The 20,300-nt window shown below is 43.3% G+C and overlaps 2 protein-coding genes across 5 annotated transcripts in view; one reads left to right on the top strand and one right to left on the bottom strand.

Moving 5' to 3' along the window:
- itfg1 (integrin alpha FG-GAP repeat containing 1) overlaps positions 1-20,300 on the bottom strand; it is a 95,606-nt gene that overhangs the window by 32,758 nt on the left and 42,548 nt on the right. The window contains exons 11-12 of the mRNA XM_057017476.1: positions 1,210-1,360; positions 78-186 (exon numbers count right to left, since the gene is read on the bottom strand). Of these exons, the coding sequence (XP_056873456.1) occupies positions 78-186; positions 1,210-1,360 (260 nt within the window). The remainder of the gene's footprint in view (positions 1-77; positions 187-1,209; positions 1,361-20,300) is intronic.
- LOC130516439 (GRB10-interacting GYF protein 2-like) lies at positions 4,871-8,653 on the top strand. 4 transcript variants are annotated; one of them, XM_057017518.1, is made up of 3 exons: positions 4,871-6,017; positions 6,454-7,266; positions 7,353-8,653. In XM_057017518.1, the coding sequence occupies exon 3, from the start codon at positions 7,560-7,562 to the stop codon at positions 8,625-8,627; it is 1,068 nt and encodes a 355-aa protein (XP_056873498.1). In that variant the 5' UTR covers positions 4,871-6,017; positions 6,454-7,266; positions 7,353-7,559; the 3' UTR covers positions 8,628-8,653. The 4 variants fall into 4 exon arrangements, with proteins under 4 accessions (XP_056873498.1, XP_056873490.1, XP_056873513.1 ...); XM_057017510.1 differs by having other exon boundaries at positions 4,873-6,123; XM_057017533.1 differs by having other exon boundaries at positions 4,888-6,017; positions 7,353-7,615.

Below are 20,300 nucleotides of genomic sequence, written 5' to 3'. Positions count from 1 at the left end.
ACATGTGATCTCCTCCTCTAACCGCCTGCAGCGTGTCCATAGGAGACAGACAGAGTATATTTCGGGAAATCACTTACCCATCACCTTAACGAAGTAGGCATCCGCTTCAAAATTGTTCTTCAAAGCATGGACGATCAAGTCTTTCTTGTCTTCCGCCTGGCTAAGAACCAGCATGTCTAATATACCCTGCAAATAGAGGCAGGCAGATAGATAAGGGACAATAAGAGCACCCTGCGTGTCATGTGTGCGTCTGCGTCTTCTGATGTACATTTTTATCCCTCTAACGCAGTGGGTGACTGATTAAGCATTACCTTATCTCCAGTCTTTGCTCCACTCTGTCTCCTAATGTTTCCAAATTCTTTCTTTGGTAAAAGAGACTACAATGGAGCCCCACATTAGCGGAAATAATTAATACTGGTACAGGAAGTGTATACAGTAGATCCTGATGCACTGTCTTTGTGGGTTTAATTGTGTCTGAGCAGGATCAGACGATCACAGCCAGTAAACATGAAGAGAAGAATTCATTTCAGTTTGTTCAAAAATGAAAGAAAACTCCTTTTGCAGGAGCAGAATATCTGGAGGAAGCAAATAACAGCATCACAGAACAATCCGATGTGCTTGTAAACATGTAATCACAGTCAAATCTGCTCTCATCATGCCTCATTGTTTTATTTTCAGACCCAATTAACATACAAAACTTAGCATTTGAAAAAAAATGTGAAGCATATCCACATTATGCGTGTTAGCATCAGTACAACCACCCTTGAACTAATGGTATGTGCTAAGATAAAACCCATAAAACACCACCTGGTTCTTGATAAAAACACTTGAGTGGGATTTAGAAACCCATATTTAGGTTTTAGACAATAAATTGTAAAAAATACAAGCATAAAAGAATCCTTGATATAAATTATTGGGGCAATTTTGCCCACTAACACCCATCTTTAACACTTGCTTCTCTTCATTTCCCCCATTTTGTATGACTAAACTGCTCCACAAAGAGTTCCCGTACATTCATGCCAGTATAAAAGAACAACCTATGTGGACAGAAGCCTTTCGAGAAAAATGTATTTGAGCAAGTCTCTTCAGATGCTGTGTGCGTCTCAACATGTGTCCACTTGAACTGAGCGGAATTTTCTTTCAGTTTGGCCATCTAGGATAACTGCGGAGGAAAGGCTGAGAGCACCAATCAAAACACAAATTACTCACATCCTCATAGATGTCGAAGAACGTTGCCATGGTGGCATTACGGATGGCTCCCAAATCTGATTGGTCCCAGTGGATGTGGAACATTCGTCCTACAGCCTGGCAGCTTGGAGAGTTGCAGGGCACGTTCTCCAACAGGAACGCCTGCTGACCACTAGGAGACACAGAGGCAGCATCAACACACTTATCTGGCTGCACATTTTTCCAGTTTACGGTCTGAAACTTGTTAGCCTCCAATTTCACTGAGGTGGGGGCTTTGGAACCTGGTCACCAGACATGCCTCTGATCCCCAATAACTTCCTGCCCAGTGTGATCTAATCACAGACATATTTACTTGGAGCTCTAACTCGGACCACAGAGCAGTAGGTTAATGTATGATGGAATACTACGAGGCCCATTTCCATGCATTTGAGATGCCTTCATTTCGGAATGATTTGATAAAGATGTAAAACAGGTTTAAAAAGGGCAATTTTCTACGCTTTTCTTTTGAATACTTTGAATTCAGGCTTCTAACTCTGACAAACACACAAAACTAGAATGCAAAGAAAACTGCAATAAAGTAGATAAAGTTGGTTTTCTAATTAAATTAAAATCTATAAGAAATGTGCAAAATAATGTAACCATTTAATGAGCTGACACATCCTCGTGCTGGCGGACGTGTTCTCGGTAATGCTAATAATTCATGTTTCAATAAGGATTCAAATATAAAGCAGCAGTGCTGCAGTGTAACGCAACTTTCTGATGAAAAGTCTTGTCAGACACAATGAAAGCTGAGGTAGGCTAAAGCCTCCAGCAGAGACGGCATAACAACATCCTGAAGCTTCTACGAACGATCCTTTCACACACAAGTGCAGAAAAACACACAATTTACCATCGAGCATTGTTGCGACAACACTAAAATCAAACAATATATTATACTGTCTCACACAGAGAAGCTTTTGTAATGATCATGAGCAGAAAAATATCAGTTTTCCCTCCACCTATATTCCTGTACTTTATATGCTCAGCATTTGTCATCAACTTCCTTTCATTCCCTGGGGAGACCAACTCCCACTCTTTGGAGTGAGTTTTGAGTACCTCTTCTTACATCCCTGTGGATGTGGCATCTAGAAAAAGGTCTAAAAATAGTTTAACTCCCCCCATCCAGCGATTAGAAATGGCTCTTTTTCTCCTCCTTTCACTTTATCAGAATGTTAGCATCTAGGGTGTCGTGCTAGAAGCGAATCGTCATCTGAATACATATAGACTGACCACAGATGCTAATACAGTAGGCTGCTGGCATTATTCTCCAGGCTGGGTCAACTGTTGGGGCGCCGTGTCCATGGAGACACTTCAGCCTGACGCAAGGAGAAAAAACACCTTGGAAGTGTTTGATTCTACGCAGTTAACAGTTAAAGTTCGACCTTCTGGGCCTGAATGTGTGGCCACAGTTTCATCTATGGTTGTGTGTGCATCTTAAACCTTATAGACTGATTTTCTCTGCTTATTTTTTCCTTTTGATTTAAGGGCCTGCGAGTTGAAGAGAAGGCATAGGAATATTTAACCAAACAGAGCAAAGACAAAGATAAAAAATAGAACTTTTAATAAGTAATTTGTGATGTTAACCTGTCATCCTATAAACATTAAAATGACCAAAAGGTTAATTCAAATGTCATTGATTTATTAGCTGAAACCATTGTAGAAAAAATGTAATCTACCTTAGTAGTCATTTAAAAATCTGATTTTAGCCATTAGGGGGTTTGTGCAACACTGGTGAAAACTACAGGGTCGTTTATCTAATTACAGTGGAAGAACAATGCTTTCGGCATGAATGAGAATTGTGTCAATTAAGATGTTCTCTGCAGCCATGGTGATGGTTTAAGCTTTCTGTGTCTTTATAAGGCAATGGTGGAGGCACTGGGGGCTGGTGCAGGATTAACTGACTTGTGATTAAACATATACTAGCTGGAGGTTTGGCTAAAGGTCACAGTGAGTAATCCATCAATATTCCACACATCGTGACCCCACCTCTCTTCTCATTAAGCTTTAACGGCAGAGCCCTCCGATTATGACTGTCGCCGCTGAGCCGCCGCGGCGCCAACCGACGCTCGCCACTCACTGCTGAAGGTAAAGGAGGAAAGTTCGCCAGCAACTAATCTACACCTGAAACCAACTGGGCAGCGTCTGTCCTTATGTTCAGAACGAAACGAGTAATTTTGAACCTTCATTGTGAACTTTATAGGAAGGAGCTGATTGTAATTCAGCGCCTGTTTTTCCCCTTCTGAGACACACACTTCAAACGAGCCGTGTGATGGTGAAGGTCACGGGGTGGATGAAAACACCCCCGTAGAGAAGAATACATATATATCAGTATGTCGGGACCTACACAGCGCCAATCTAAGAGATGTCTCCCAATAAAGTTGATGTCCAACTTCAACAGCAGTTACTGCATAAGTGGAATCATGCCAAGTTCAATTTGTCCTGTTTATGCAGAATTTAAAATGTTAATTTAATCAATCAATCGATCAATCAATCAATCAATCAATCTTTATTTATATAGCGTCTTTTACAATCACAATTGTTTCAAGGCGCTTTCCAGAGTCCCAGGGCCTGACCCCAGACAAGCAACAGTGGCAAGGACAAACTCCCCTTTAACAGGAAGAAACCTTGAGCAGGACCAGGCTCATGTAGGGGGACCCTCCTGCTGATGGGAGGTGGGTAAAGAGAGAGGAGAGGAGAGGAGAGGAGAGGAGAGGAGAGGAGAGGAGAGGAAACCCCGGCCTATAACAGCACAGCTAAGATGTGACCTAATGATTAGACGACCCCCTAAGTATGATAATTTGTCTGTCTATGATAATAACTGGAAATACAGAATTAGTAACAATAAGCTTTTTCAAAGAGGTAGGTTTTAAGCCTAATCTTAAAGTAGCGATGGAGTCAGCCTCCCGTACCTGGACAGGGAGCTGGTTCCATAGCAGGGGGGCCTGGTAGCTAAATGCCCCCCATTCTACTCCTAGAGACTCTGGGAACCACAAGTAGACCAGCATTCTGAGAGCGGAGCGGTTTATTGGGCTGGTAAGGTATCACTAGCTCCTCCAGGTAGGATAGAGCTAGGCCTCTGAGGACCTTGTAGGTCAAAAGAAGGGTTTTAAAAATTATTCTAAATTTAACGGGCAGCCACTGAAGCGACGCCATTACAGGAGTCATGTGATCTCTTTTGTAAATACCTGTCAGAACTCTGGCTGCAGCATTTTGGATCAGCTGGAGGCTTCTTAAAGAGGAGTTTGGACACCCTGATAATAAAGAATTACAATAGTCCAGCCTGGAAGGAACAAATGCATGGACTAACTTTTCAGCATCATGCCGCGTCAGTAGCTTCCTGATCTTTGTGATGTTCCTCAGGAGAAGAAAGGCACTTCTAGAGACTAATTTAATGTGTGAGTTGAAGGAGAGATTTTGGTCAAAAGTTACTCCTAGATTCCTCACAGAGAGACTAGATGTTAATGGGATACCATCTAGAGTGATCATGTGATCTAATCTATCCCTGAGACGTTCAGGACCAAACACCATGACCTCAGTTTTTCCTGAGTTAAGGAGGAGGAAATTTGAAGACATCCAGGAATTTATGTCTTTAAGACAGGTCTGAAGCTTCACTAACTTCTCTGTCTAGATTGCTGCCACTCCCCCTCCTCGACCAGTAACACGAGGAATATGATAATTAAGATGGGTAGGAGGAGTAGATTCATTTAAGCTAACACACTCCTCCTCCTGAAGCCAGGTCTCAGTAAGACAAAATAAATCAATCCGCTATCAGGTCGTGTACTAAAAGGGATTTACACAAAAGAGATCTAATATTTAACAGTCCACACTTAATTGTGATATTAGTTTCTCCAACTTGTGCTTTGGTATTAATTTTAATAAGATTATGGTGATTGACCGCTCCCCTGCTCTGTGCTTGGTGAACTTTTAACCGTGGAACAGAGACTACCTCTATAGTGTTAAATATGTTATTGTTGGTGGATGAGGGTTCTATGGAAGCAGCAGAGAGGTGTGTAAGACCACAACTCTGCATCCTGGTCTGGACCCTGGGTTGTCAGGTCACTTTGGGTCTCATAAAATTAGCCAAGTTACTAGAAATGAGAGAGGCACCATCCCGTCTCTCCTAATCAGACCAGGTTTTCCCCAAAAAGTGCTCCAATAGTCTATAAAGGCCACCTGGTTATCGGGGCACCACCGTGACAGCCAGCGACGAAGCGACGACATGCGGCTAAACATCTCCTCGCTGGCCAGATTGGGGAGGGGACCAGAGAATGCTCCGGAGTCCCACATCGTTTTTGCGTAGTTACACACCGACTCTATGTTAATTTGGTGACCTCGGACTGACGAAGCCGGGTGTCGTTGGCTCCGACGTGAATAAAAACTTTACCAAATTTACGTTTACGTCTCGCCAGGAGCATTAAATTGGCTTCATTGTCGCCCGCTCTGGCCCCCGGAATGCTCTTAACTATGGTCGCTGGAGTCGGCTTCACGGAGCGCAAAACAGAGTCGCCAATTACCAGGGTCGGTTTCTCAGCGTGTGTCGCCGAGTGGGGAAAAACGATGAGCCACGGGAAGCGGGTGGTGGGGCACCGTGGGCCTTTGTTTGGGGCTCCGCTTCCTGCGAACCGTCTCCCAGCCGCCCTGGCGAGCCGGCTGCTGCCGGGGGGCCGCTAGCTGAAGCTACGCTAGGCGGCTCCGCAGCAGCTAGCTTCTCCTGGCTACCTGACGCAACTCCAGCTAACTCCAAGCTGCGGAACCGCGTCTCAAGCTCGCTAAGTCTCGCCTCCATAGCCGTAAATAAACTACACTTTCTGCACCTATTCCCTTCACTAAAGGAGGCAGAGGAGCAACTAAACATTTCACACGCTGAACAGACAAAGACACCGGGTGAAACAGACGGTTAGGCCATGCTAATGCTAATAATCGGCAGAGCCCTGTATTTGTTTAATATGGGTTGTTTCTCACTGTTGTTATCAGGTGACTAGAATGTCCCAAGTGTTCAAATTTTAAGTAAAGTGAATACAACACACCAAGTGTTCAATTTTAAGTAAATTTAATACAACACAAACACCGTGCACAGTGCAACCAACGAACGATTGCGAAGACAGGAAGTGACGCAATACGTAACCCCGACTCAATACAGTTGGCCCTCCAACTTTATCTTAAATTGGCATTTTAGTCTTTGATCTCCGTTATGCCATTGATGTCAAAATTGTTCTTTCATGTCAGATCAATGGAATCAAAGGATCAAACCGAACTGGCAGATCAAACACATCAGCTCTACCTCATCAGCACACGCCTGAGGAGCTCAACACTCTTGTACCACACTGGTGACCAGCAGACGCATCAATGACTCAGAGAGGAACTCAGCAGCTGAAGCAAGAATCATCCATGGAGACTTGGAGGGAAGAGGTCCAGCATCTCAGAGAAGCCCTGGCTGAGAAGGAGGAGCAGCTCAGCAGGGCAGTGAAGAGGCGACAAATGAGAACTGTGGCCCATGTGGAGGCCCTGACCCTGCTGAACAGAACACAAGCTGCTCTGAAGGAGAGCGAGCTGAAATGTGCTTCTCTGGAGGAAACCCTCCACAGCCAGCAGCAGGAGAACGAGGAGACACACAGGAGAGAGCTGATGGAGCAGGAGGAAGGCCTGAATCAGAAGCTCCTGGTGATCCAGGAGGAATTTGAAAGGAAGCTGCAGGAAGAAAGGCAAAGATCTCATGAAGAGAAAGAGGCCATGAGGCAGCAGCTCTTTCTGGAAGAAAAAAAGTTCCAGAAAGTACTTGATGACGAGAAACAAAAATATAATGAAAAGATCTTGCAAAAGGAAGAGTTGATGAAGCAGCAGCTGGTGGTTAAAGAAGAGAACTTTAACAGGATGCTGGCTGATGTTCATCAGCGGTGGGAGAGGACCGCTCAGACATGGTTCCAGATGAATGAAGAGCTGGAGCACAAGATCAACGAGAGCCAACGTTTCAGGCAACACGAGGAGGCAAAGAACAAAGAGGAGCTCCAGAGGCTCTCTGAAGCGATCCTCCAACTTGAGGTGAGATGCTTTCGCCTTTGTTCCTCTTCCAGAAGATTTCAGATGATGTTCAGTGAAATCTAAAACACACTCTCTCTTTTCTGCAGCTTCAAGTATCAAAGAAGCGGGAGAAAAAAGGCTTCTGTAGATGGATCCAGAAAAAGATGAGGTTCTGGAAAAAATGACATTTCCAGAGCTCCCAAAGCCCTCCTCCTCCTCATCCTCCTCATCCTCCTTCTCCTCCTCTACATCCTGACCTCCACAGCGTCACATCCTGTCTTCAACAGTTTTATTTTACAGTATAATCATTGTTTATGTTCTATGTTTGGATTTTTGATGTAGAAACAATAAAACTCAAAGTAAACCACCAGATTGTAGATGTTGTAAATGACAAATTTAGAAATGGCTTCATCTCATTACTGGAGTCAGTTGGTTTCCTCCAGCAGATAAACCAACCAACTCATGGCTTCAACCACACCCTAGATCTAGTTCTGACTTATGGTGTTGAGGTAGAACATGTGTCAGGGTTCCCTCAGAACCCACTCCTGTCAGACCATTCTTTGATCACTTTCACATTTATGATTAAGGATTCTTCTATGCTCAGAGCTCAGTCTGACTATAGCAGATGTCTTTCAGATAATGCTGTCGCTAAGTTTAAGGAAGTGATCCCTGTGCTGATCCCAGGACCACCGTGTGTTTCCCCAGGGATCAATCATTATAATCTGAGCCCTGCTGAGGTCAACTCTATTGCTGAAGGTGCAGCAACCTCACTGAGAATCACGCTTGATTCTGTTGCCCCCCTGAAAAAGAAAATAGTAAATCAGAGGAGGTGTGGCCCCTGGTATAATTCACACATCAGGACCCTCAAGCAGAAAGTGCAAAGACTGGAAAGGAAGTGGCATTCTTGTAAAATAGACAGCTATCATGTAGCCTGGAAAGACTGTCTGGTAGTTTACAAGAAGGCCCTCCGTAAGGCTAGAACAGCTTATTTTTCTTCTTTAATTAAAGAAAACCAGAACAACCCCAGGTTTCTTTTCAGCACTGTGGCCAAATTAACCAAGAGTCACAGTGTCTTAGATCCACGTATCCCTTCTTCCCTTAGTGGTGAAGACTTCATGAGCTTCTTCACTGATAAAGTTCTAGCTATCAGAGAGAAAGCTAACCAGGCCATCCCAACAACTGGACCATCACCAGATGTGCTGACTGTGGGAACATACAGGTTCTCCAACGAGCCCTTAAACTTTTCTGAGGCATCTTCGGTAATTTTCTGCTTGTTGGGGGTCAGACCCTGGGACTCTGTAAAGTGCCTAGAAACAATTTTGATTGTAACAGACGCTATACACATAAAGATTGGTTGGTTGGTTGGTTTATTGATTGATTGAACCCTCAGCTGAGGGAACAGAACCCTCAAAATCAAATCAAATCAAAATCAATCTTTATTTATATAGCGTCTTTTACAATTAAAATTGTTTCAAGGTGCTTTCCGGAATCCCAGGGCCTGACCCCAGACAAGCAACAGTGGCAAGGAAAAACTCCCCTTTAACAGGAAGAAACCTTGAGCAGGACCAGGCTCATGTAGGGCGACCCTCCTGCTGATGGCCGGCTGGGTAGAGAGAGAGGAGAGGGAGAAGGAGAGGAGAGGAGAGGAGAGGAGAGGAGAGGAGGAGAGGAGAGGAGAGGAGAGGAGAGGAGAGGAGAGAGGAAACCATGACCCAGTAGGGTGACAGAGGCCTGTCAGGTGATCATGTTTCCGGACCCCGGCAGCCTCGGCCTATAACAGCACAGCTAAGATGTGACCTAACGATTAGACGACCCCCTAAGTATGATAATCTGTCTGTCTATGATAATAACTGGAACTACAGAATTAGTAACAATAAGCTTTTTCAAAGAGGAAGGTTTTAAGCCTGATCTTAAAAGTAGAGATGGAGTCAGCCTCCCGTACCTGGACAGGGAGCTATTCATTAGGTATGTATCTATAAAAATAGACATTTGATGTATTATTTTGTAAGTTTCTTTTCAAATCGGACCAAACTCAAGCACAACGGGTCAACAAGGACGTCCCGTCCCACGCCGACCGCAAATTTCACCGGCAAATGGAGACACTTTGATTTTCTACCTGGCTGAGTTTTTGACGGAGAGAAAGAAAATATAAGGAAAGTAGAAAACTTTCTCATCACAGACACATTTCTCCAGGAGCAGTTTGATGTCCATCTTCAACAAAATGAACAGAATGTGCACCAGTAAGGAGCAGGGATGAGGAACACGCTGTTGACGGGCAGCAGCTCCTGTTCGGAAACATTTAATAGATGCGTACGGGAACGCTGCCACGAGCACCAGCACCACTATAAAAAATCGGAAGTAGTAAAAAACATTGGTCCTTTCCCAACTGCCATCATTTCTTCTTATTTAGAGAAAGCAGAATCATTGCTTCGGCATCGCATTCACCTCCTCAAGCTGTACTGAGAGTAAGCTAATATGGAACATGTGGAATATGGACATAAAGGAATGGAATAAGTCAAAGCGTTCCATCTCATGTGATATTTTTGTATAGCAGCACTATATACACTTTAAAATATTATCTTACTACTTAATAAAATTGCACAATAATGGTGGCACAAGGATGAGGTGCATTAAACAGGCTGGCTGCTTCAGTGAATCTACAATTGTGCTTACATGATAACAGCACAAACAATCTTGAAAGGAAATAAAAAGAAGCCTCTGAGAGCAATAATTTGCACATTGAATTGCTTTCGGACCTGGCTAAGGAGGACCTGAGACAGGCGAGGCACGGCTGAAAGCAGTAATCAGGCAGGTTTGTTGTTTTCTGTTAGCTTCCTCTGCTGGAAAATAGACTTTAAAAGCAAGAAAAAGGCGGTTTCAGCTGGTACTGTTAATGCCTGTGTGTCAGCATGTCTGCGTGCGCCTGGGGGTCCGACTGTTGTGCGGACCAGGTGTGAGTGTTTGTGAGTGTGCCTACAGGGAGTGTTTTGGTATTCCAGCTTTACCCACCTCCTCTCTAATTGGCCTCCAGAGGCTTGCTGGGCTGGCAGGGAGGCTGACCAGCTGATCATGTCTCTGACCCCACACTCTCCTCACCCCAACCACTCCAGGGGCTACCGTTACCTGATTCAGCCCCTCCCCCCCCAATCATAAGTCATCCCTCTGTCATCGCTGCGTCTGTCACATGCTGAGAAGCAACATGGCCACTTCCACTTCTCCAACTGTACCTCCCTCTGCATCTGTCTGCTCATTTATCTGCTCATTAGCCAACCAATCGTGGTTGAGGAGTCTGAACAAACACATCCCTCTCAGCTCCTCAACACGTCTGGTTGCATTGTGGAATGTTTAGGATGGTCTTACAGGCACCTCTCAAATATATATGACCTTTTTTCCCAGTTTGCTCTGAACAAACCCTGCTGGAGGTGAGTGAAGGGGAGGAGCGGCGGGTCTTTGTAGATGACATGACAGTGAAACAGCGATGTGGTGACAAGGCCCTGGCATTTGGTGGCTCTCTCTGTGCACGCCGCAGTGGGGATGAACAGACAGGGAGCCGTGGCAACACGCCATCAAAGTCAGGCCAGATCCTTTGGTAGTGTCTCTTCTCCGTGGATAGAGCCTGCCATCACTCACTCTCTCTTAACCTTCCAGTCTTTCAGTGACAGTTTTCCTGCCGTTCACTCTCTTTTCAAAGTCAGCCTTCTTCTGAGGCTGTCCTTATTTATCGTACAACAACAAGCAACAATTGACCCTCCTGAGGCCCGAGGAAAGGCTCTCATTGGAAGATGAAATGATTTAGAAGCAGTCAGGCGTGCTGTCCTTTCTGCTAGCCTATCTGACCTTAGTTTTAGATTGGTTTCATTTACACAATAAACACCGCTGAGAAACCAGAAAACATGAATACACTAACCGAAGACACCCGAGATGAGAAAGGCTGATTCTAAAATCCCGAGCACGAAGTTGGGTTCTGCGTTTAGTGGGCCCATTTGTCACCGCGCGCCTGTGGCAATAAATACCGGCTTTGTCAATGTTCTCCTGGGAATATTATATCACAAGGACCGAGCGACTGATACACTAACTGACGGCGTGTAATGCTGCAAACAACAGGAGCTAAAAAAGCAAAAGCGCTCTCGGTTCTGTCAGATTAAGGTGGATAATCCAGCTTTTTGCTGTTGATGAATCAAACAAAGGAAGCAAATTTGGTTCGTCTGCTGCTGAGGGTCCCACAACCTTAAAGCTCAACAACTGGATAATGTCTGTGCGCAATTCCGTGTTAATGTTATCTAATATTACTGATGGGGATTTTAACTTCCTTTTCAGCTATCTGTGCATAAGACTTTTGGATTTAAGCATCTATCAGATAGCACTCTTACATCCAACTACAGACAAACACACAAATTACAAGATAATCTAATTAACCACAGTGGAAAGACACGAAATAGACCATGAAATAATTCACCGCATTAAGGTCCCGAATTGTGTCTGGAATCATAATGCAACTTTTCAAATAGTAAAAGAAATTTAAAAAAAATGATGAAAACAGCTGATGCCATTGCAACACCCAGACAGAAAAGAAAAAGAGTATAAATTAATAGGCTCCTGATATTAATTGAAATACTCGTTAAAAGAACCTCACATATTTCTAAATCTATATCTGAGACAGCGTTTGCTTCCAATTGCAGTTTATTTCTATTCATTGTTATATGTATACATTGTATAATACAGTATGACAGTTTATGTAAGCGCACTCAAAAAATATTGTTATATTATGAATATAACAGAAGATAATTATTTTTGATACCTCAGCCCTTCCAGGCCCCGCTGCCGTCCCCTATGACGCTAAAGTGAAGAAATTTAATTAGCTCGAATTAGATCTGGCAACAATTTATTTAAAAAAAATCCATGCAAAATCCATCATGCTGAGGCTTCTAAAGGAGACACTGCATAGAATAGATATTCTGTTTTAAATGGTGAACATTCTAAACTGAATTTACAGGTTTTTACAGCTAGTCAAATGTTTAAGCTAAACACTACTGTAGTATGAAAACAGCCTTCCGCCTTATTAAAGCAGATCACTAATCTATGACACCGGCGTACCATCTCCATCCGCTCACATCAGCTTCAGCTGGTGCCGCTTTGTCCTATTTGATAGCGTCTCTGGCTCAGCAGGTCGCTCCACTTCATTACATGCTGAATAACACAAAATTAATTACGGCGCTTTAAATAGTTGATGGGAAATGTGTTGAACTTGTGCCAGATTAGTTTGCAAGCTGGGGGATAGTGAAGCAGAAATATGTTCATACACTCAAGATTATATTTTAAAGTCAGGACCGAATCTGCTCAACACAGGAGTTTACTCTGCAGCCCTTCAGCAGTTGAAAGGTACACTTTCTTTAAGCTGTTCCTGAATACCTCCTGTGAATGCTACTTATCTTTCCTTATTATATGCTTCAGAAACTTAAGAAATAATAAAATATTTCCCGGGCCCCACAAGTATCAAATCTTTCATTATGTGCGAGCAAGTATTGGACGCAAAATGCAGACAAATGCAGCCACTGCTTCCACCACGCAGAGAGGGGATGGATTTTAAATGGCATTGCCTAGCAACAGCCCGCTAAGCTCTTGGCAGCTGTCTAGTTGTGTTGCATACTGATAGACAGAGACATACTCTGACAGACATGTGTACCCATCGAGCAACACTTTTACATATTGTCTCATCAACTTGTCAACAAGAGACAAGCAGGGACATTAGATGTACAATTTAAGGCACTGGACATTATGTGAAGTGTTGCACAGTGGAGACTGAGGGTCAGACAGACGGACAGATAGACAGACTCAGTGTAATGGATCAAAGAAGGGTTTAAGGCCATTATTCCTGCTTCTGTAAAAGGGAAGAGACGTTCTTGAAGGCTTTTTCAGGCAGGAGTTTGCTACATTACTTGTTTATTTTGTGCCACGCACTCGGTGACCTATAGCCTGGAGAGTGCGACACAAAAAATGTGTCTGCGCTATGTTTGTACGAGCATGTCCTTGTGCAGATGTGCTACATCACCCCGAGCATTTTCCTGTCTTGTTTCAGAATCGCGCCACTTTCGACAGACATTGGCGTTATCTGAGTGCAGCATGAACGGGGAAGAGGAAGCACTTAGAATTGCAGCTCCTCGCTGCCATCCGTGATCGAAATTATGGGTATATTGTTCTTCTATAGTCAGTAATGGTGCGAGATACAACAGAAAACACTTAAGTTGAGCCGCTTCCGTCTATGACCTCATTTCATATTCCAGAAATAGCTTAACAACCACTGGTACATGCGTGCCTATATGGCAGACGCAGGCACGCACATGCACAGCCCAGTGGAGAAGGCAGTGTGACATTAAACCATTACTGCAATGGGGGGGGGGGGTTCTTATAAAGCCAGGGTGAACCACTTCAACATCAAACGCTCATAGCCAGCGGGGCACACAGTCTTCCTATGGGTGATGGATAAATTAAATGTGTGAGGCTGCGCACGTATGTGTGTCCGTGATGATGGTTCTAATAGGGCGTATAGCTATGAGGCAGCGCTATACCTGAGTAAAGAGCATGTTGGCTGTTCTGTCAGCACACCGAAAATAATGTGCTGTAGGAAAAGTCACGCTCAAACGTGCCCTTTTTTCATTCGGGAAAACACACGGTCAAGGCCGCATATTGGCTGTTATTGCGCTTCTTACTGGCTGCTTTGTTAGCTAGCAAGACACATCACTGCATGAATCCTGAAAAGATTCAAGGCAAATCAATGCGGGGCTACAATCCCTTGTTTTATGAGGACACTGAGGACATTTGCTGATACCACCAGACACATTACACCACTTGTTTCAGACTTTTTTCTGACTTTCTGCTCGCAAATTCTTATTGCATTGTGTTCGATTTAGCCTTTAGCTGACGCCTGCGAGAAGTTAGCATCGACTCTGCATCAAATTCAACTTCTCTGCAAGTCAAACTACAATTTTAGCATTTGAGGATTCGTGATATGCTCATATGCATACCTACACACGTGGTTCATGGGATTCCAATCAAAGAAAACGTTAAAAGGATTCAACACAAAACATTCCTGCCTTGGCCAAAGGAATCATTTGAAAGTTTCTGTTCTGTTCTGAAAGGGAAAGCCAACAAAGGAAGAAGCAACACAGATCGACTGTTCTATTAAATGGTCATTTATAAGACCATAGTTATTCTCTACAGCACAAATATGAGTTGAATAAATAGCCACCAATGCAGGATGTCTGATTCCTCCAAGCTCAAATCACAATAGGCAGATTACTACAGCCTGGAATCCAGAGAATGTGTTTACATTTTAATTGAGCTTCCCTCCCTGTCTGCTTTCCTTTCAAGTGGCACCCTCCACACATATTCCACTATTTCACACACACTTGTCAATGCAAACACACACGTAAAACTCCACATCTCCGTCTGCCACACATGCTGCTTTAATACACGCGCTCTCCTCCCATGCTCAATCCTTTAGAGAGCCCTAAAACCTTAACAAGGAGGATTTAATTAAATTTCTCTGTAAATGGGTGAGCAAAGAAGAGCCCATCATTGTTATGCAGAATGCAAGTACTGTAGTAGTGTGTTCCAGGGTAGCATCTCTAGTGGCATTCAGGGAACCACTGAAGCTTTGATGTACAAAATGAGGAAGAAAGAGACGGAGGGAATGTGCTGAAGATAGCTTTCATGTGCATGCTCGTAACGAACGGACAGGAAGCTGATCAGTGTTATCCTGAAAAAATGCTTAATTCCTGCCTACTTGACAGTTTCGACAGTGTTAATATGAGGTTTCATCATCACCGTTATATTTTACGGAGCAAATTTATCAAACACCAGAGGTTCAATACACTGTTGCTTGTTGGGGTCAGTCTCTGGGTTTTCCTAGAACCAATTTGGATTAAATAAAGACAAACTGAATTGATTATCTTTTGACCTGGAGCTGCATTAGCAAAAATAATTGTTAATTAATTTAAACAGATGCACAACACTGAAAAGCAGAGTTTACAGCTGCCCACACCACCTTTCCCATTTAGAGAAAAAGAACAAAAAAAACTTCACACTTTCGGATTTAGACCTGCTCCTCTGGAGGATAACTGCTTATTCTAAACATCTTTCCATATGCTCGATCAACATGGGAAATTAGAAAAACACTCAGCGATGCAGGCACCTGGAGAGAGAGAGATCCGAGTTGTCTTCCTGTAATGGAGGCTCTTCAACTATGACCAGTGCCAGTACTGTAGTATATACTGGTAAAAGGTAGTAGTAATACAAGGTTACATAAAATATAGTATGATGCTTATGATCAAAGTCTCTTGCCTTCGAGCTTTGGAAAATCAAATGGTTTTCTGGAATTCAGAACATCACCAAAATGTAATCATCTGTTCCTTCACCCAAAATAACCTGAACATTTAATCAAATTCCAATCAAAACTTTTCATTATTTTGCTAAGACAGACAGACAAGACTAAAAAAAAAAAACCCACCGCTGAAGACAACAATTCTAAAAACTGAAATCAATTATATTAACATGATTTCCGAGCGGTCAGAGCTGCAGCTGAACCAACGTAGTCTTTGTTGTATTACAAGGTGCATGTTAGACAGGGTTGAAAAGTGCCATCTGTTAAATATGCAACATGTGGTGTAAAACAGGCCGTCTAAAGTCAGTATCAAAAGTCATCCCAGCCTCATGTTTATGGTAATCATAGCAGAGTTTCCACGGCTTCCTTTCAGATGCAGACTAGAACAGATGATGCGCTTCCCTTTGTTCCTCCACACAAGCGAAAAAAAAAATCGTTGGTCAATTCCATTTGGTATTTTATTAATAGTAGTAAAGTACACGTGTGTTGTAATCAACAAAAACCTCTAGAATATAAAGATAGCACAGTAACATGACTAAAGTCAACACAACCATTAAGAATGTTGAATATATCTGATGATCATAGCTATTTAAAAGGCAAAGACTTGATGAACATTGCGTCTCTTTAAATGCCCATTCGGCTTCATGGGTCATCGGAACAGACAACATAAATGCACGTCTGCTGCAAAACACAATCTATTAAATGTCTCCACAAGAAACAGGCGGCCACTTCAAGTTAAGAGGGAACAAGTATAAAATGAAAATCAGAGCTCCCATCACAGGCCTTCATGGAATAAAAATTGATTAAGCTGCCACACTTGCCACTTTAAAAAGTAGGTATGGTAGGATGCACAGAGAGTAAAACAGAGAGAGAGAAGCAAAAATCTTACCACAGTCTTCTCTAAATTAAAGTATTTTCAAGTATTCAGAGCAGTCCTTGAAGATATGCACTGAACAGATGAAATATTTAAGTATAGGTAACTACTTATATGTGCCCCACTGTTGCTGCGGTGATTTATTGGTGCAATTATGTTTCCTATGGGTGTAGCGTGATAAGAGAAATGGAAGAGAAGCACTGCTTCTGCAACTGCTTTCGTCTGAAGTACTGCCGGTGTGAAATTCTAAAAACTTCCCTGCGTCCCTGAAACATCACGTTCTATCGTGCTGTGAAATCAAGGAAAGCCTCGACTGGTTTTATGCATTCTGAGGAGGGGGCTGTTACACAGTGTCTTTGTGAATTTGTGGCTGTGTGGGCCATAATTGCATCCGTGACCCGTGGACCTCATTTGTCGCTTCTGACCCGTGGTCATCTGCTAAGGTCAAATGTCATCCTACAGTAAATGATGAGAGCGTGAAGATGCGAAATGATGTTGACCCAACTCAAACGCGGGGCTGCGGAAAGACAAAGGCTTGGATTACGACGCAAATGTAGATGTGCACATTAGAAGCAAGCACATACAATAACAATAACTCGCTTGCCTCATGCACATCGCACATTAAAGAAGACTTTTCAGCCATTTAATCAGGCTTCGGTGGTGACAGGCAAGTGAAAAACACACGATTGCTTCTGAGGATAATCCCGCAGTATAAGCTGCAGGGACTAACATTTACCATCTAAATAGAAGATGATGAGATGATGAGAAAGCCCTCCTCATCTTTCTCAGTTAAGGCCGATGCGTTTGTTCCTAACAAACAGCAGCTGAGTGGGGGACGCGGGAGACCAACGTCTATCAGCTTAAATAAGATTATTGCTTAAAATGCACACTGATCAGATGAAATTGGTTTGCAAGGGAGACCGTCGAACAGACTAAAACAGCTTGAGCTGTGAAAGAATCCCACCTTACACCTGTAGATATAAACAGCATCATTTACTTTTTCACTTAAAATAGCATAAAAGCAACCTTTTGCAAAACATTTGGGAAAAGGAATAATAGGCATAGAAATCAGGATCCCATTTCTCCGACTTTAATTGTGCTGACATCAAATATGAACCCTGCAACCGAGCAGACGAACAAACGAGTCGAACAACCAGGGGTGAGTAATAAAGGGGAGCCTGAACATTCAGTCATGTGTAGTTTAGATGAAGAATAAAAATATCGGCGCTACGCAGGGACGGCTGTGCAGGCTCATGCTGTGGCACCTGCCCCCAAAAGAACAACAGCTTCCAGGCAGACTGTCGGCACAAACCTCCTCACACTGATCTTGCGCAGCAGCTTTAGTCGCTGCTTTTTGTGATCTGGACTGGTATTTTTGTTTGTAGTGGGCCTTTTTATCTTTTCCTCGGCCAAATCCTATTTACTTGCCACGGCAAATAATGAAACACCTATACAATCCCCTTATAGCCGTGTGTTGTTGGCCGTGCTTTAACATTGTTCATCTGTGTGGGAGTGAGACACAGCAGGAAAGACGGTCAGGAGCCATTGCCTGTCCTCTGACCTGAATATAATGTAGACTCTGAGGGGCGCAGATTTAGAAATTGCCACAGTGTACAGGAACATAAACACATTTGGACACATCTGTGGCTACACACATACACACACACATCCACCTGCTCTAAATCTGTCACAGCTCTTAAACACTGTTACCAGTCTATAAATGTCTGACCTTAAATTCTCTAATTGTGCGTATTAAAACGGCTTTGTGGTTTGATGTTGAAGTTTATTCACATTGTTAAATGGTTAGTTCTTTTCACGCACAAGAGTGTGTGTGTGTGTGTGAGGAAACCAACAGATTACGAGGAGAAAATGCCCCTTTCCCATCAAAATTAGCAGACAAAGGCACGCACATTTGAAGTCAGCATTTGGGGACATTCACATTGCCCGATGGGGTGCGTAGCGTGTGACGTCATGACATGTGATCTCATAAGAAGCCCCACAACAGACAGCGAACCTCAACGTTTTGTCGATATTGCATCTTAAAAAGAGGAAACGATTGCAATACCAATGAAATAAGCCCCTGTTGGACAAGCTGAATCCACCTGCAGTCATCTTTTCTGCTCAGTTACAGGCCAGTTTGTTATTTGACCGCCATCAGGATTCCATGACGTAGAGCCAACGGCGCTCTCGTCACTGGGGAAATTAGGCGGTGCGCTGCATGCCGATCGGAGCCGATAATAGCCTAAATGCTAATTTTTTTCTCTGTTTCCATTGTCCTGAAATGCCGATAACATCCAGTTTAAACCAGGTTTTGGCCAATGTGAAAGAGGTTTATTTGTCTTAATTGCCAGTTACTTGAAGGTAAGTAGAATAAAATGACCCATAAATATTCATCCCTCAGCCTTGTCAATGCACCCAGGGAAGACAATAAACAAGCCCGAAAAAGATGACCAAACTCAAAAAGAAGCCATGTTGAGCTTCTTTAGTCTTTATTATTCTTAGTATGAAAGCAAACCAGTAGGATTGACAAAGCCAAACCTGAGAAACCCGTTTCAGCCTGTTTTTTCCATAAAGAATCTTCTAGTGATGAAAGTATTCCTGCATTTGTCTCAGCGGCTCACTGATCACTGACTCCACCTGATTCCTCTCATCTAACCTCTCGTCTCCCATTTTCCTATTTGGATCAACATTCATTGTGCTGGGAGGAGGAGGAGGAGGAGGAGGAGGAGGAGGAGAGGAGGAGGAGGAGGAAGGCAGGCTGACATGACTTTTATTAGAATAGTAGCTATAAATATCTGTTTGGAAAGAAGAAAAATAAGAATTGGATGGAGAGGGAGTGAAAATAAAAATAGACTAAACTGTCAATTGTACAAATATGTGGGAAACATTTGGTCTAAAGGAAATCAAAGACAAAGTGGAGAAGAGTGACGGAAGGTTGACGGAGCTCTGCTGAATGGAGCAGAGGCCACATTTGATCAATTGTTTACACAAAGACAAACATATAGCATAGCTCAATAACGGCCAGATGAACTCGAACCTTGTGTGTGTACAGAGGATAAAAGAGGTTTGCTACGACCTGCAGTGGATCCTCCTGTCTGCATTCATATTAAAGAGATTCAAGATTCAGCCTCTTCAGAAGGCACAATGTGAATTCCCCCAGTCCTCTTGAATTCCGCATGACCAGCCGATTTTATTTCAGTTCCGTTACGGTGACATTTCTGGAATTTTGATTCATAACTTCAACTCAAAAGATCACAACAAGGGTATTTGGATACACCCACTCATCACTGACTTCAGGAATTTCTCTCAGACCAATTGCCGCAGGTGTATAAAGCCAGACAGGCTGCATTTGGCTGCAAAATTGGTGTTTCTGAAGAGCTCGGCGGTGTCACGCGTGCCACTGTGAAAGAATGTAACCACTGTAATAAGATGCCTCGTAAATGTGATCCCTGCTGGATATTCTACAGACGATGGCCACCCTGAGCACTTGGATCTTCACCCTTTTTCAGGTAACTGGTGCAGAACCCCCACTCCTGCCCTTTATTGCTTGGAACACTCTTGTGGTTTGGGGAAGGGGGGAGGTTTATAACAGTACATGCGTGTTTCTCTGAACACTTGGCCTACAGAAGCCAGAGTTGCTACCAGCTTAGGAGGAAAGATCCCCTGTCATTTTTTTTTCTGTTTTGCAAAAAAGATCACTGATACAACCTTTAGGTCTTTACCAGCCACAATGATCTGAGACACGAGCCAGAAGACCAAACCACAAAGCTGGGTCAGTGACTGCTAAGGCGCGTAAAAGTC

Source organism: Takifugu flavidus, chromosome 2 (assembly GCF_003711565.1).
Source record: "Takifugu flavidus isolate HTHZ2018 chromosome 2, ASM371156v2, whole genome shotgun sequence".
Lineage (NCBI taxonomy): Eukaryota > Metazoa > Chordata > Actinopteri > Tetraodontiformes > Tetraodontidae > Takifugu > Takifugu flavidus.
Note: the sequence above shows the minus strand (reverse complement) of the source record. Positions and strands in the feature narration are given on the sequence as shown.

What these genes read in the sequence shown, in the direction of transcription:
- LOC130516439 (XM_057017518.1), top strand. Translation starts at nt 7,560, where the DNA reads ATGTTCTATGTTTGGATTTTTGATGTAGAAACAATAAAACTCAAAGTA.